This window comes from Mus caroli, unplaced genomic scaffold (genome assembly GCF_978045245.1).
Source record: "Mus caroli unplaced genomic scaffold, Mus_caroli_1 scaffold_4, whole genome shotgun sequence".
Lineage (NCBI taxonomy): Eukaryota > Metazoa > Chordata > Mammalia > Rodentia > Muridae > Mus > Mus caroli.
Window position 1 is genome coordinate 67,260,865 of NW_028227259.1, and position 15,708 is coordinate 67,276,572.

The window sequence follows — 15,708 nt, forward strand, 5'->3', positions numbered from 1 at the left end:
AGATCCCACAACTCTTTGTGCACGCATGACTCTAAAGCCACCATTGTACTATGACACTATGATTCATGGCTTCCAGCTTGGGCTGGGCCTTGTTTCCCCTCAACCACATTTGCAGCAGCTTTTGGGTTTTGGTGCTTTACGGAGGTGGGGGGCAGGGGGGGGTGGGGGGCGATTCTTGTTCATTTTTCCTTTCACAGATTGGAAGCTGAGCTAGAAGATCTGGCCCTTCCCTTTCTTCCTATGTAGATCTGGCCACTCCTTTCCTGTGGTTCTTTTCTCTTCAAGCTGTATATTAGCATTTCTTTCTGAATCAAACTTTCATTAAGCGTGATTACTAATAACCACGCAACAGAGTCAATATTAGGCTGCCTTAAATTAGTCCAAAGAAATCAGTCCATTCACTTTTAATGTGGCCTCAGAGCAGTTCTTAGGACAAGGGCAGAAAGCAGCTGCATTCTTTGCCAACATAACACAAAATGGGTCTCCATTCCAATTGTTAATATTGTTCCTTCTAAAAAATCCCCTGAGCTGGGCTTCCACAGCCTGAGCATCCTTCAGCATCATTGTCTTCAACTCCGACTAGGATGGCCAATTAAGCTTCACTTACAGAATCCTACCACTTTTCTAGTCTAACATCTCAAAGTCTTCCACATTCCTCAAACAACAACAACAACAACGAAAACACGGAGTCAGATTGTCATAGCACTAGCCTACTCCCTGGTACCTGTTTCACTTTGTGTGAGTGAAATGACCTAAGCACAGGAGAGTTCTCGTCTCTGGATTCAGGGCAGAACTTTTAGGAAAACTTCATGTGATGTTTTTCCAGTTGGTGCCAGACCACTTAGTTCCATTTTCACATGACCTTTAAAAGATTTGGTTCGGTTTCTTTGCACCCAAAAGGGCATCTAAGCAATAACTAAAATTTCAGATAACCAGAGCGGGTAAGGGGGTCTTAGCCTTAGAGGCACCGAGGTCAGTCTTCAAAGGCAGTGATACAATTGGCAATAAAGTTTGAAAATTACATTTTCAGGAATGTAATTCAAAAAATAACAAAGCAAGTGGTAAGAAGCAATGTATCAAATATACACCTAGAACCGAGCACAGGCTCAACGGTAACACAGAAATCCTTTCTATGGACACTGATCCTTTCATTTAAAAGGCATTTTAGATACTCTAGTATCTCTTCAGATCATATTAATCTTTTTACCTTTTACTAAAGATTTCCATGGAGAAGAACAACTCTGAATTCTAACCTCCCCCTTCCACCCTTTTGACCTTGTGATCAACTAATTTAAAAAATTATGCTTAAGGAAATCATATAGAACTGTCTGTTAAATATAAAAGCTGTAATACAAACCTAATTGAAGATAAAGCCCTTGGTCTCATAAGAATATAATCAATGGCTAGAGGTCCAGTTAGCTGTAAAATTCAAGTTGGGGGGGTTGTGCTATAACTTAATGTCTAAAAGAAATTGTAAAATATTTTGGGGGCATGCCTTCAATTTTAGATAGTAAAAGCACACCTGATACACTTTTGAAAACTAAGATCACAGGAAAGCTTTCTTTAAAATAAGCTAAGTAAATTTTGCTTTCCCTCCCTAATTTCTAAAGACAGTGGAATAGAAAGAGTACTATCTGGGATTGCAATAAAAGCATCAGCAGCCATTGTCACCAAGCGTGACACAAAGGTTGTCAGACACAGCCTTCGCTGGCCCAAGTTACAGGCGTAGACCTGGCCCAGTTTCACAGTGCAGCTTTGTCAGGTCAGCTGGACCAAATGGACTTAATTAAACCAACCAGGACTGGTTTTGTTTTTTTCATGGCTGCGCTGAAACTTGCTCTGTTCATCAGGCTGGCCTCAAACTCAGAGATCTGCCTGCCTCTGCCCCCGGACTTTTAAAAAGCATCTCGACATACTTTTCTTCCACATCCAGAAGAAAAGAGGTGTCTTATCAAGTGTGGTTTGGGATAAAGAGATAGCTCGGCCATTAAAAGCTAGGCTCACAACCAAAAATATAAGAAGTGTGGCTAATTATGTCCTTATCACACTACCTACTAAAAAGGGCTACAACTCAGTAATGGGAAAGTCCCAAAGAGTGAACCTCGGAAAGATGTTTTCCAACACCACAGCAGAGAGAATGCCCAGAGACAAGTCGGGGAGAGAGAGTAGCAGACATGGTGCCAAGAGTTTCTGCCCTGGGAAATGGTGACAGTTGCCAACAAGGCTCGTTTTGTTCCTTTCTGCCTGGGCAGTTTTCTCAGCACCAAGTGTAGGGACATGAATGGTGTTGGAAAATTTGTGCATACAAACAAACACAGATATTCAACAAATCAGGGGAAAGCCTTTACTCTATGGTGGAGCTCTCCAGAAGGAGATATGCTTTACCTTTGGGACAGCAGGCAGGAGGGAGGGAGGGAGGGAGGGAGGGAGGGAGGGAGGGAGGGAGGGAGGGAGAGAGGGAGGGAGAGAGAGAGTCAGAGAGAGAGAGAGTCAGAGACAGAGACAGAGACAGAGACAGAGACAGAGACAGACACTGGGCCTGACTTGAGCCCTCAAAGCCAAGCCCCCAGTGGCACACCTCCTCAGCCAGACCACAAGTTTTCCAACAAGGCCACACATCCTAATAGTACCACTTCCTATGAGCCTTTGGGTGCTATTGTCATTAAATCACCACGCTATTTCTTCTAAACCTAAAAACTTTGAAGAGTTAGGCTCCATATAGCTAATAGACCTATTTGCCACAGCAATGTAAAAACTAATTAAGCCAAGGTCCACACAGTTCATATTATGGTTTTTGGATCTTGAATTTCCCCTAAAAGACCCATGCATCAAAGGCTTAGTCCTTACATGACAGTATTAAGAGGTGGTGGCTCCTTTAAAAGGCAGAGACTAGTAGGAGGTTTTCCAGTTCCTGGGGTATTCCTTTAAGGACTGTGGGATACTCAGCACTTCTTTGCTCTTTTGGCTTTCTAATCCTGCGTAAGCAATCCTTGTGTGCCACCTTACAGGGGCCTGAAAGGGAGGACCCAATTAATAGCAGGCTGAGACCTTCAAAACTGAGCAGAAATAAACATTTTCTCATTATGAAGTGATCGTATCAGACATTTCATGACAGTGCAGAAAGCTAACTAACACCATTTATATAAGATTACTAGCTGGGTAGAATGCTGGTAGCTGTTTTGTTTGTCTGGTTTGGTTTGATTTTTTGAAACAAGATCTCACAGTGTCGCATGGGATTGCCTTTGACTTACTGGCTGGGCTAAACAGAACTCATGACATTAGCCTCCTAGTGATGAGATTGTAAGTGTGTGCCAGTACCCTATTAAAACATTCTTTAATATCTAATAGACTGGGCTGTCTAATGAGCAGGCTCAGTAAAGACAGGCACGTGCTGCTAACCCTGATGAACTCACACAGTGGAAGGAGAAAACCAACTCCAAAGAGTTGTAAAGTTGTCCTCTGACCTCCACATAGCCACCATGGCATCCATATATATATATATATATTGATGAGTACTCTGTAGCTGTCTTCAGATACACCAGAGAGGACGTCGGATCCCATTACAGATGATTGTGAGCCACCATGTGGTTGCTGGGAATTGAAGTCAGGACCTCTTCACTGCTGAGACATCTCTACAGCCCAGTTAGTTTCTTATAATTGCATCAAATTCCTAAGAAAAAGAATATATAAGGGCAGATTTACTCTGCTCCACACAGCTTTACAGGTTTCAACCCAGACACTTGTCCTGCTGTTTGCTTTGGATTTGGGTCTAGGCTGAGTGAAGGAATGACAGTGACGGGTGACAGTGTGACAGAGCAGAGCCTTTAGTACCTCTTAGAGCAGAGGATGGAGCGCAACAAGGAAAAGCCCCGCTGACATGCCTTCAATGACCTACTGCTTCCAACTAGGCTCCACCTCTGAAAGTGCCCATTGTCTCCAAACAACACCATCAAATTGTGAAGTGGCCCCTGGATAAGAACATCCATTGAGTAGGTCAGGGCATCCATGATCCACTCACGCTCTCAGTCACTGGCCTGACCAGCCAGACACCAAGCCTTCACTGAAGCCTTTGGAGAGACTGGATATCTCAACCATAACCGCCCTCGTTTTCTTATTTTCCTTATTCCTCCTCATCTTCATGTTGTATAAATACATTGTCTCAAAGAAAGAGGGGGAGGGAACAAGCATCAGCTCTAACCGTGCTTTTAATGTTTTCATGAGAGAAAGACACATGGTTCAGTGAATTAAAAACTGAAGAGATGCATGCATGGTGCGATTGGTCCAAGTACACATAATCAAATGGGGAAAAGTTAAAGCATAATAACTGAGGGAAGAAAAACAGGGCTCAGGGGACTGGCAGCTGGGGAGGGAGGGGCTATGGGCTGGGCAGGGGAACTGAGTCAGGGAGACAAACAGGATGCTGGGAGGTGAGAAATAAGGGTGGGGAGTAGTGGGGAGTCTGAAGAGGAACTAACAAGATCTGTTGCTTATAGTTACCCAGAAACCCTTCAGAACAATAACACACAAACAAACTTAAAAGGAAGAAGCTGCGGGAGAGGGCTTCCAGCGGAGGAGATCCACTGGTGTTCTGGTGCTGGGGGAGCTGTAGGTCGGCTCTCTCATAGCCGAGCTCCCTCCCAATCACTGACTCTTCTTGACTGGATGGATCCGGGCAAAGCACCGTAGACCGGAAGAGTGGACCCCGGGCCCCAGGAAGTACATGCCTGTAAAAATGGGAACCTGGGCTCTGCTCATTCTAAGTTGCCTGCGCCTCTGGTTTCCAGCTTTTTCTGCTTGGCGATGCTTTCGAACAGATATATTTTGAGGAAGAATTCTGGTTTCGAGAAGCTGAGGAGGCCCAGCCACTCAAGCGGCCACCGAAAACTTCAAAATTTTCTTCCAGGCTTCTCACCTCTTCTTTGAGGGCTACCTCGCTCCTTCTTTCTTGCCCCCTTTCCAGGTGCCTGAGTCTGGGGGTGCTTCCAAAAAGCTAATTTTGCCTTTCACTAGACACAACTTACCCACTTCTTTCTAGCTATTTTTAAAAACACTTTTCCTTGCTCCTGAAAAGTGTGTTTATTAAAGAAAAACTACTTCAGAGTATTGAAATGTAAAGAAAAAAGAAGCCATCCTCCCGCCAGCCACTGAGACAACAAGCCTTCCAGTCATTTTCATTTTTTTTAAATTAACTTACTTATTTTATGTATGAGTACACTGTTTCTGTCTTGAGGCACAGCAGAAGAGGACATCTGATCCTGTTACAGATGGTTGTGAGCCACCACGTGGTTGCTGGGAATTGAACACAGGACCTTTGGAAGAGCAGTCAGTGCACTTAACACTAAGCCATCTCTCCAACCCCACAAGGGTCTTCTTTTAAATTACTGGATTCACCAAACTTGGCATCACTCTTTCACAAGGCTCTGAAGATTTCTAAGATTTCAGTGACAAGTCCTAATTAGTAGGGAAGGTGTAGTAGAGAAAGTGACAGCTCTGCCCTCATCCATAGCTAAGGCGAATGCAGATGCATTATAAACTCTCTGAGTAGAGGTCAACATCCTTCCCGGCCCCAGTGCCTGAGCCCTGGCTGTCCCAGACTGCGGTTTAAGTTTCTGATGCAGCTGGGTGGTGGTGGTGCACGCCTTTAATCCCAGCACTTGGAAGGCAGAGGCAGGCGGATTTCTGAGTTCGAGGCCAGCCTAGTCTACAGAGTGAGTTCCAGGACAGCCAGGGCTGCACAGAGAAACCCTGTCTCAAAAAACAAAAACAAAAACAAAAAAAGTTTCTGATGCATGGGACCAGAAACCTTAGCCTGATACAATGTAGCTGGAAGCCTCTTTTTTTTTTTTTTACTTTTTTTTATTAGGTATTTTCGTCATTTACATTTCAAATGCTATCCCAAAAGTCCCCCATACCCTCCCCCCACTCCACTCCCCCCCCCACTCCCACTTGTTGGCCCTGGTGTTCCCCTGTACTGAGGCATATAAAGTTTGCAAGACAAAGGGGCCTCTCTTCCCAATGATGGCAAACTATGCCATCTTCTGCTACATATGCAGCCAGAGACACGAGCTCCGTGGGTACTGGTTAGTTCATATTGTTGTTCCTGCTATAGGGTTACAGACTTCTTTAGCTCCTTGGGTTCTTTCTCTAGCTCCTCCATTGGCAGCCCTGTGTTCCATCCAATAGCTGACTGTGAGAATCCACTTCTGTGTTTGCCAGGCATAGCTGCCATATTTTTTTTTCCCAGCAAATCTTCCTTCCCCAAAGACCTCTGCACCATTCCTAAGGACAACCATGGGCTGAGTTTTCCCATAGACAACAGGGTAAAACTTCCAAAGCACTTGTGAATGGGCCAGGTTAGGAGACCCAGGAGTTAAAAGGCTGACCAACATCCTTCCAAACACCCGGAAACTTGTGTAATGTCATTTGCTTTAGATGCAAAGACTTGGGGAGGCCTTTGGAAACAAAGAGAAAAATAAGGAAGACAGCTACACTATGTCAATATATCAAGCATGTTCCACATTCTGTTAGCTGAATCACAGAGGGAGAAAAATGTACGTGTGCCCCTCAAAAATAAAAAAGATGCTATATGTATAAATGCGTTCGTGTAAGACAGTCCCTGATTTAGTGGTTTGACATAATGACTGTATTTATTTTAACTACTAGATTCTTGAACTTCCTGTTCCCAACCAGCCATTGTTGGATTAGCTGGACCACAGCCTGTAAGTCATTCCAATAAATCCCAGATAGATAGATAGATAGATAGATAGATAGATAGATAGATAGATAGATAGAGATGATATAGATATATATGTAGCGATCCGTTCTATAAATTCTGTTACTTGAGAGAACACCGACTAATACAAAAGTTGATACTAGAATTGGTTCTGGAGCAACAGAAGTATAAGCACCTTGGGAAGTCTCTTGTATAGGCTTTTCACTTCACTAACACAGACACTGACACACCAACTGTGAGAGATAATGGGTTTAGTGATTCTATAAGACGCTTTTGACAGTTTTGGAAATAAGAAAATTGATGATGCTGGTTGGTTGCTCTGAGCATCTCTGGATAAATTGGCAAAGGATAGGGATGAGCCCATAATAAAATTAACCAACTTCTAACACCTCAGAATAGAGCAGAGCAATGAACTTAGTAATAAAATTGGCCTGCTCCAGTGCATGGACAGTCTAAAGCAGCAGTTCTCCACGTGTGGGTCACGGCCATTTTAGGACCAACCCTTTCACAGGAGTCACATATTAGATCTCCTGCATATCAGATGTTTACATTATGATACATAACAAGACTGCAGTTATGAAGTAGCAACAAAATAATTTCAGGGTTGGGGGTGTCACACAGCACAAGGAGCTGTACTAAAGAGTTGAAGCATTAGGAAGGTTGAGAACCGCTGGACTAAAATTTCTAAGTCTGCCCTGGAGAACAACCTTCTTTCCAGCAACCACAGAGCTCAAGCTGCAAGGTCCTTATTTTAGTTTGGTTTCCATTGCTGTGAACAGACACTGTGACCAAGGCAACTCTTATAAGGGACAACATCTAATTGGGGCTGGCTTACAGGTTCACAGTTTCAGCCCATTATCCTCCTAGCAAGAAACATGGCAGCAGCCAGGCAGGCATAGCACTGGAGAAGGAGCTGAGAGTTCTACATCTTCATCCAAAGGAAGCAGGAGCTATCTTTCGACAGCTTGGAGGAGGCCCTCCCAAAGCCCATCCCCACAGTGACACAATTCCTCCTACGAGGCTATTTCATTTCTGAATAGTGCTACTCCCTGAACCAAGCATATCCAAACCAACACATTCCACTCCCTGGTCCCCATAGGTTTGTTCAAACACATAAATCTATGGGGGTCATAACTAGCCGTAAAATAATGCAAAATATACACTTAGTCCAACTTAAAAAGTCCCACAGTTTATAACAGTCTCAACAATGTTAAAAGTCCAAAAGTCTCTTCTGAGATTCATGCAATCTCCTAACTATAATACCATAGTAAATCAAAATTAAAAAAAAAAAAACAAACACAGATCACATACTTCCTACATCATGCAGGATATACTTTACCATTCCAAAACGTCATGGTGAGAAAATACTGGACCAACATAAGACCAAAAACCAGCTGGGCAAACTCAGCATCTCCATGTCTGATGTCAAAGCTCTCTTCAAATCCCCAACTCCCTTCATCTTTGTTGAGTGCAACACAATTATTTTCTTTGTCTGGTTCTACTCCATGTTAGCAACTTTCCTAAGCCAGTTTCCCATGGCTCTGGCATCTCTTACATCTTGAGGTATCCAAGACAACTTCAACTTCACAGCTTCTCATCCCAATGTCTGGGATCCACACATGATCTTCTGGGCTCCTCCAAAGGGCTTGGGTTACTTCTCTAGCTCTGCCCTCTGTAGCACTCTAGGCTCTGGTTGACTCCACCATACTGTTGCTGCTGTTCTTGGTGATCATGTCACGCTGCTGGCATCTCCAATACACTGGAGTCTTCTGTTGCAACTAGGCTTTACCAATAGCCTCTCATAGGCTTTCTTCATGGTGCCAAGCCTCAACTTCTTTGCATGACCCCTTCAGTCCTGGACAGTCAACTACAACTGAGGTTGCATCTTCACCAGTGGACTCCCATGGCCTCTCACAGTGCCAAGCCTAAGCTGTTCTCCATGACACCTTCATGTTGTCAAAACCAGTTCCACCTGGGTGACTCTTACACATTACCAAGTTCAGCTTAAGCATGAGGTACAACCTTGGTTATCTCTGGAACATAGCTTCTATGTGCTTTCAGAAAACACTTCCCAAAAGATTTCACTTCAATGATTGATGCTGATCTCTTTTTAATCACTGCTTATTTCTTAGCTCCAGCAAACCAGCATCAATTTTACCAGTAGTTCCTTCTATTCTTGACTATAAAGTCAGAGCCACATGGCCAAAACTGCCAAATTTTGCTGCATGGTGAGACTGGAACATGGCTCCTTTGTTCTATTACATTTTTTCCAGCTTTATATTTTCCAACTCCTTCACTGCCTAAGCGTGGCTGTACTGGAACTTGTTCTGTAGATTATTTTGAACTTTTTACATGGTGGTGTCTCCTGAATGCATCGATTAAAAATGTATATCATCATTTGGACTTGGAAGTTATTCTGGCCCAGGCTGGCCTTGAACTCGGAAATCTGCTTGCCTCTGTCTCCTGAGATTAAAGACATGCTCTACCTTGCCTGGGCCTAAGTTTTTCATGGCCATTATACCTCAAAATCTGGACCACTGGTGTGCTCTCCGTTTCTGGATTGAAGTTCATTCTAGATGTAGTCAAGTTAACAACCAAGAATAGCCATCAGAGCCCTCATTATAGGTCCAGCTAAATGACAGTGAAAATTCAAGTGACAGTCTCTAAAGGTGTTGGCAGTCAAATTAAGGACATTAATTGTAAAGAATGGGACCCTGTAACTTAGGATGACAATGTGTGTGAGAACACTAATGAAGCTGAGAACTTTGGACCCTTTATTTCTCACCTGAAGAAGTCATCACTATTCCCATCCCTTGAAATATTGCCCTTTTCATCTTTGGCTGAGGAAATTAATCCTTTATTGTCTGCTAAACCAGCAGTGACTTTCTCTGAAGGCCATGCCAGGCAAGATAATACTGATATCCTCCTGGGGTCCACCATTCATGGCCTCTAAACCTATATTCAGACTTAAGACCAAGCAAGCTCCTAGAGAGGAGGTAGAAAATGTAGTCCATGAGGAAGTGCCCTACACTACTAAGGAGCTAAATGAGTTTCCTAATTCATTCAGGCAGAATCCTCGACCACATGTGTGGGATGGAAAGTGTCAAACGTTTGTTTGAATGGTTGGCTGAGCATTTGTCAAAAGATGGGGTAAGGAAAATGCATTGGAGATGCTTGATCTCTGTTGGTTTACTGCTGATGAAGGGATTTTAAGGCTCAGGGAAATTTCAATCCTAGAGTGGCTATGTGGGTGTGTTGGGTAAAACCTAATCTTCCACAGTGGGAAGGCCTAGAAGACATGCCCTTCACTGATCCTTTTCAATGAAAATATGGTGAACCAGGCAGTGGTGGTACACACCTTTAATCCCAGCACTCAGAGGCAGAGGCAGGCAGGTGTCTTCGAGTTCCTGAGGCCAGCCTGGTCTACAGAATGAGTGCCAGAACAGCCAGGTAAGACAAAGTTTTAGTTGAGTGCCAACAGCAAAGCTGAAAACAAAACAAAAGAGGCAAGATGCTGAGAGGAGCCGCAGCGCATTCGGAGAGCTTCTCCATGTTCCAGATCCTAGTGTTGGAGATGCTGCTGCTCGTAGGGTGGATCAAATGGAGTTTTATTGGACCCCAGGTAGCAGGGAACAGGGGCAGCACTGAATCACCAAAGGAAAGGCGTTCGTGGTTAATATAATGGGCAGTGTAGACAATACAAAGTTCATAGTGACCTAATGGTCAGCACAGGACAGGTGAATTTTATACTGGCCTGACTCATATCAACCTTTAGTACTTGCTAATCTATCATAGTGTTTCAGGGGATGAAATATATAAGACATCTAATGAATTTGTGTTTGATCTATATATGCAAAAATATTTCAAACAATGAAAGAAAGGCTACATTGGATCATGACAAAACAGAATTTCAGCCTGTGAATCAATTTCCAAACTTGAGCCAGTTTGCAGACCCAGAACCCCTTGAATGGAAGAGTGGCCAGGTTCCCCTGAGGAAGGCCCTTAATAAGACACCTAAAAGTTTTGCTGTTGGCCTCTCTCCAGTTCTTCCCCAGAGGAACCCACAGCATTTTATATGGGTAACTGTTCACTGGGAGAAAGGAAACAGACTTCCCAGTGTCTTTTGGATAATCGTTTTGAACTGACACTGATCCTGGAAGATCCCAAGAAACATTGTGGCTCTCCAGTTAAATAGGGGCTTATGGAAGCCAGGTGATGAAAGGAGCTTTGACCAAAGTCAGATTTGCAGTCAGTCCAGTGGTTTCCCGAACTCATCTTCTGGTTATTTCCCCAGTCCCAGAATATATACTTGAGATAGATATACTAAGAAGTTGACAGAATTCTCACATTGGTTCCATGACCTGTGCATCAAGGGCTATTATGGTTGGAAAGGCTAAATGGCAACCTTTAGAGTTGTCTCTTCCAAAGAAAATAGTAAATCAAAAATAATATTGAAACTCTGGAAGAACTGCAGATTGGTGCCACTATCAAGGACTTGAAGGATGCAGGGGTAGTGGTTCCTGCCACACCTCCCGTTCACTCTCATATCTGGCCAGTGCAAAGACAAACGGATCTTGGAGACTGACAGTTGACTATTGAAAATGCAATTAGCTGAATCTGATCGAAGCTGCTATACCAGATGTTGTATCCTTACTTGAGCAAATTAACACATCTCCTGGTACATGATGTGTAGCTATTGATCTAGCAAATGCCTTCTTCTCAGTACCTGTCCATAAAGACCACCAGAAGCAATTGCTTTCCGTTGGCAAGGCCAGCAGTATACCTTCTCAGTTTTACCTCAAGGATATATTAACGGTTCAGCAATGTGTCATAACTTAGTTAAAAAGGACCTTGATTGTATATCTCTTCCACAAAACATCACATTTGCTCACTAAATTAATGGCATTATGCTGATTGGATTAAGTAAGCAGGAAGTAGCAACCACTTTGAACTCATTGGTAATCCATATGCATATCAGAGGATGGGAAATAAGTCCAACCAAAGTTCAACGGCCTTCTACCTCAATGAAATTCTTAGGAGTCAAGTGGTGTGGGTTATGAAGAGATATTCTTTCTAAAGTAAAGGATAAGTTATTGCACCTAGCCCCTCCCACCACCAAGAAAGAAGCACAACACTTAATGGGCCTATTTGCATTCTAGAGGCAGCACATTCCTCACTTGGGTGTGGTACTTTGGCCCATATACCAACTGATTCAGAAAGCTGCTAGCTTTGTGTGGGGCCTGGAACAGAGAAGGCTTATCAACAGCTCCAGGCTCCTGTGCAGGCTGCTCTACCACTTGGACCAATGATCCAGCAGACCCAATGGTACTTGAGGTGTCAGTGGTAGATAAGGACTATAGGTTAACCCAAGAAGAGACCTTTGGAGTTTTGGAGCAAGGCTCTACCATCATCTGTAGATAATTATTCTCCCTTTGAAAGAAAGCTCTTGGCTCTCTTGGGCCTTAGTAGAAAGTGAATTTTGACAATGGGTTGTAGGCAGAAAATTTTTGCAAATGTTCAACATCTTCTCTTCCCCACCACCCAGCAGTGGTAGTGGAAGAGAAAAGTTATTAGAATATGGAAGAAGTGGGCCTGTTTAGTAATAGTTCTTTGGGGGTGAGCTTGATCCTCTTTGGGAGCAGTTCAATCGCATAGCAAACAGCAAATATGACTCAGCAGCTACAGATCAGTCCTCTAGGAAGGCAGACAGCAGGCACGAACCAGCAGCTGTAGTTCAATGCTGAAGAAATCTAAAGGCATGTCAACAGGCCAGAGGAGAGGCTGCAGAAGCAGCAAGCTGCTGCAGGAGTCTCACAAGCAGTTCTTTGGCGAGTTTCTCTCTGATGTCACCACTAGTGGAGTTCAACAACAAATTCTATGTAAGACAAACTGATACATACATGTTGTTAGCAAAGAATAGCAAGGCAGAGCAAACCAAACCAATGCTGAATGCTCGTCTCCCACTGTCTGTGGAGTCATACCTTCATCATGGGGTCCTTTCACGTGTTTGCTGTATCAAAACATCCTTCCATCTGTGTCTGCTTCAGGAAAATATTCTTTCCCATGTCTGCTCCAGCAAAACATCCTTTCACCTGTGTACCTCAGCAAAATATTTGATATAACTAACGTTCCAAAGAAACTAGAAGTTCCCACTTTGATGGGCCACCAAGATATCAGGTCATGATGCGATCTGAGCTGCCCATCATGAGTTGAGTGTTATCTGACCCACCAAGTCACAAAGCAGTAGTATGTGCACAGCAGCAATCTATTATAAAATGGAAGTGGTATACTAGGCCCAAGCAGGTCCTGAAGGCACAGGCAAGTTACATAAAGAAGTTTCACAAATGTCTATGGTTTTTTTTTTTCTCCCATTACAACGCCATCTGCTGCTAATTATGCAGCTACAGCCCCATGGGGTGTGCCCTATGATTGATTAACTGAGAAAGAGAAGACTAGGGCCGACTTTATTGATGCATGATATGCAAGCACCACCCAGAAGTGGATAGCTGCAGCATTACAACTTCTTTCTGGGACAACCCTGAAAGACTCTAGCAAGGGGAAATCTTCACAGTGGGCAGAAATTTGGGGGTACACATTTTGTTTAGAAGGAGAAATGGCCAGATGTAGGAGTGTTTGCTAGTTAGCTGTAGCCAAGGGATGGACTGAATGATCAGGGACTTGGAAATAGCATGATTGGTAAATCGATGAGAAAGACACCTGGGGAAGCAGTATGTGGATAGATCTCTCCAAATGGGTGAAGGGTGTGAAGATACTTATGTCCCCATGTAAAATGTTCACTAAAAGGTGACTTCAGCTGAGAAAATAATCAAGTGGATACGATGACCTATTCTGTGGACAGTCAGCTTCTTTTGCCAGCTATTCCTGCCATTGCCCAATGGGCACATGAGCAAAGTGGCTATGGTGGCAGAGATGGGGTTGTGCTCAACTACAAGGACTTCTGTTCATCAAGGCTAGCCTGGCTGCAGCTGCTGCTGAGTGCCAGATCAGCCAACTGCAGAGATCAACACTGATATATGCCACCATTCCCCAAGGTGACCAGCCAGTGACCTGGTGGCAGGTTGACTCTACATTGGACTACTTCCTCTGTAGAAAGGACAACACTTTGTCCTTACTCAAGTAAATACTTATTCTGGTTATAGTTTTGCCTTTCCTGCATATAATGTCTCCGTCAAAACCACCATCTGTGGACTTAGAGAATGCCTTATTCACCATCATGGCATTCCACACAGCATTGCTTCTGACCAAGAAACTCCCTTCACAGCCAGAGAAGTGTGACAGTGAGCTCACGATCATGGAGTCCACTGGCCTTACCATGTTCTCCACCATCTTGAAGCATAAGGAGACATGATTGTGTGTCAGGTTCACAAAGTGGGCTTGTGATAGCTATACTTGCTTGACTACATCTAGAACTGAAACCTAAAAGTAGGGGGAAATTTTTGCTTAATTTGAAGTAGGAAGGTCCACTTCTAATCTACATCTTTGAGTTCAGAAGACACACCTTTAATTCAGATCTTTAATTCATCTTTAATTTGGGCCACAACTTCTGCTGGACACCTATATAGTAACATGGAAGATGGAAGCTTTTGTTTGCTCTTTTGCCTGCTTGGGCTCACCTTACCAGGAAGCCCATTCCTGGACTGGCATTACAGCATTCGGGATTCCAGTGTATACTGAAGACCAGCTGAGACACTCAGCCACATGAACTGAGCAACTACTGGATCCTCAGGCTTTCTGAGGCCCGTAAGTCACTCTAATAAATCCCCTTTCTGTATATATAAAGATATTCATTCAATAATTCATTCTATGACTCTAGAGAACCATGACTAATAATACAGTTTACAGTGGTATAAAAAGGATGCACACTCCGTAGAAATTAAATTTCAGATTTTAATCTCAACTGGTGCTGGTGGCAGGCCAGGGGATCTTCTCTGCATTGCTATGCAGTGACCTATGTGGAGGACTGTGTTGCTTCGCGGTTTGGCAGGTTAAGCGAATCCACTGTTCTTTCAACTTGCTGTGATCAGCTTAAGATGGGTTTATTGAAAGCCAGGTGGTGGTGGAATACATCTTTGATACCAGCACTCAGGAAGCAGTGGCAGGTAGGTCAGCCTGGTCTACAGAATGCATTCTAGGGCGGCCAGGGCTACACAGAGAAAACCTGTCTTGAAAAACAAAACAGACCCAGCCAGCCACTGTTCCAGGGCTTGTGCCCCCGGGGGAACCTGGAGCCTGTGGTGTCTCTGGAGCCAGGACTTTTTCTGGCAGAGGCCAAGGCTCACCTACATCAGGTCTATCCATGATTGGAGGAAACACAACTTTCTCAGGGGCCACCAATGCATCAACCGAGGCCCCTGGACTGGGCACCGGGGGCCGGGCATGGCCTGTGCTGGTAGGGGTTGTGCTGGGGGCGGTGGTCCTCTCCATTCTCATCGCGCTCGCTGCCAAGTGCCACCTCTGCCGCCGATACCATGCCAGCTACAGGCATCGCCCACTGTCCGGAGCAGGGGGTGGGAACCGCCCACAGGTGGGTGAAGATGAGGATGATGATGGCTTCATCGAGGACAATTACATTCAGCCTGGGGCTGGTGAGATGGAGACGACAGGAAGCCGGGACCACTTCTCTCTCTGAGCTCCATCTTTGGACACTTCCCTCCATGCCTGGCAGTTTAAAGACAGTGAGTGACTCCTCAAGTCTCAGGGTCAGAGTTCTTGCTAGTATCTAAAGCTTGACCAGGAGCTTGTTTTCTGACACTGGTCGGTCGCTAAAGTGACAATTCTGTTTCTCATTAACTCTCCATGGCTCCCTGCTGTCCCAGGATACAGCCTGACAGGCCTGAGCAGGCCTCTTGAGTTTCTTTCTTTACCCCCCTCCCCCACTCCCTACTTTACCCCCTTCTTGGGCTGCCTTGACCAACAAGTTCTGGGATTTCACATATGTCCCAGTAGGAGAAGAC

At 44.3% G+C, this 15,708-nt stretch overlaps 1 protein-coding gene across 1 annotated transcript; it reads left to right on the plus strand.

The window, feature by feature from the left end:
* The first annotated feature begins 14,920 nt into the window (after positions 1-14,920).
* On the plus strand, positions 14,921-15,589 carry LOC110295305 (type III endosome membrane protein TEMP). Its single transcript, XM_021163822.3, has one exon. The coding sequence runs from the start codon at positions 15,051-15,053 to the stop codon at positions 15,381-15,383; it is 333 nt and encodes a 110-aa protein (XP_021019481.1). The 5' UTR covers positions 14,921-15,050; the 3' UTR covers positions 15,384-15,589.
* Positions 15,590-15,708: the final 119 nt, after the last annotated feature.

Coding starts and splice junctions, on each gene's coding strand:
- LOC110295305 (XM_021163822.3), top strand. CDS start 15,051: ATGATTGGAGGAAACACAACTTTCTCAGGGGCCACCAATGCATCAACC.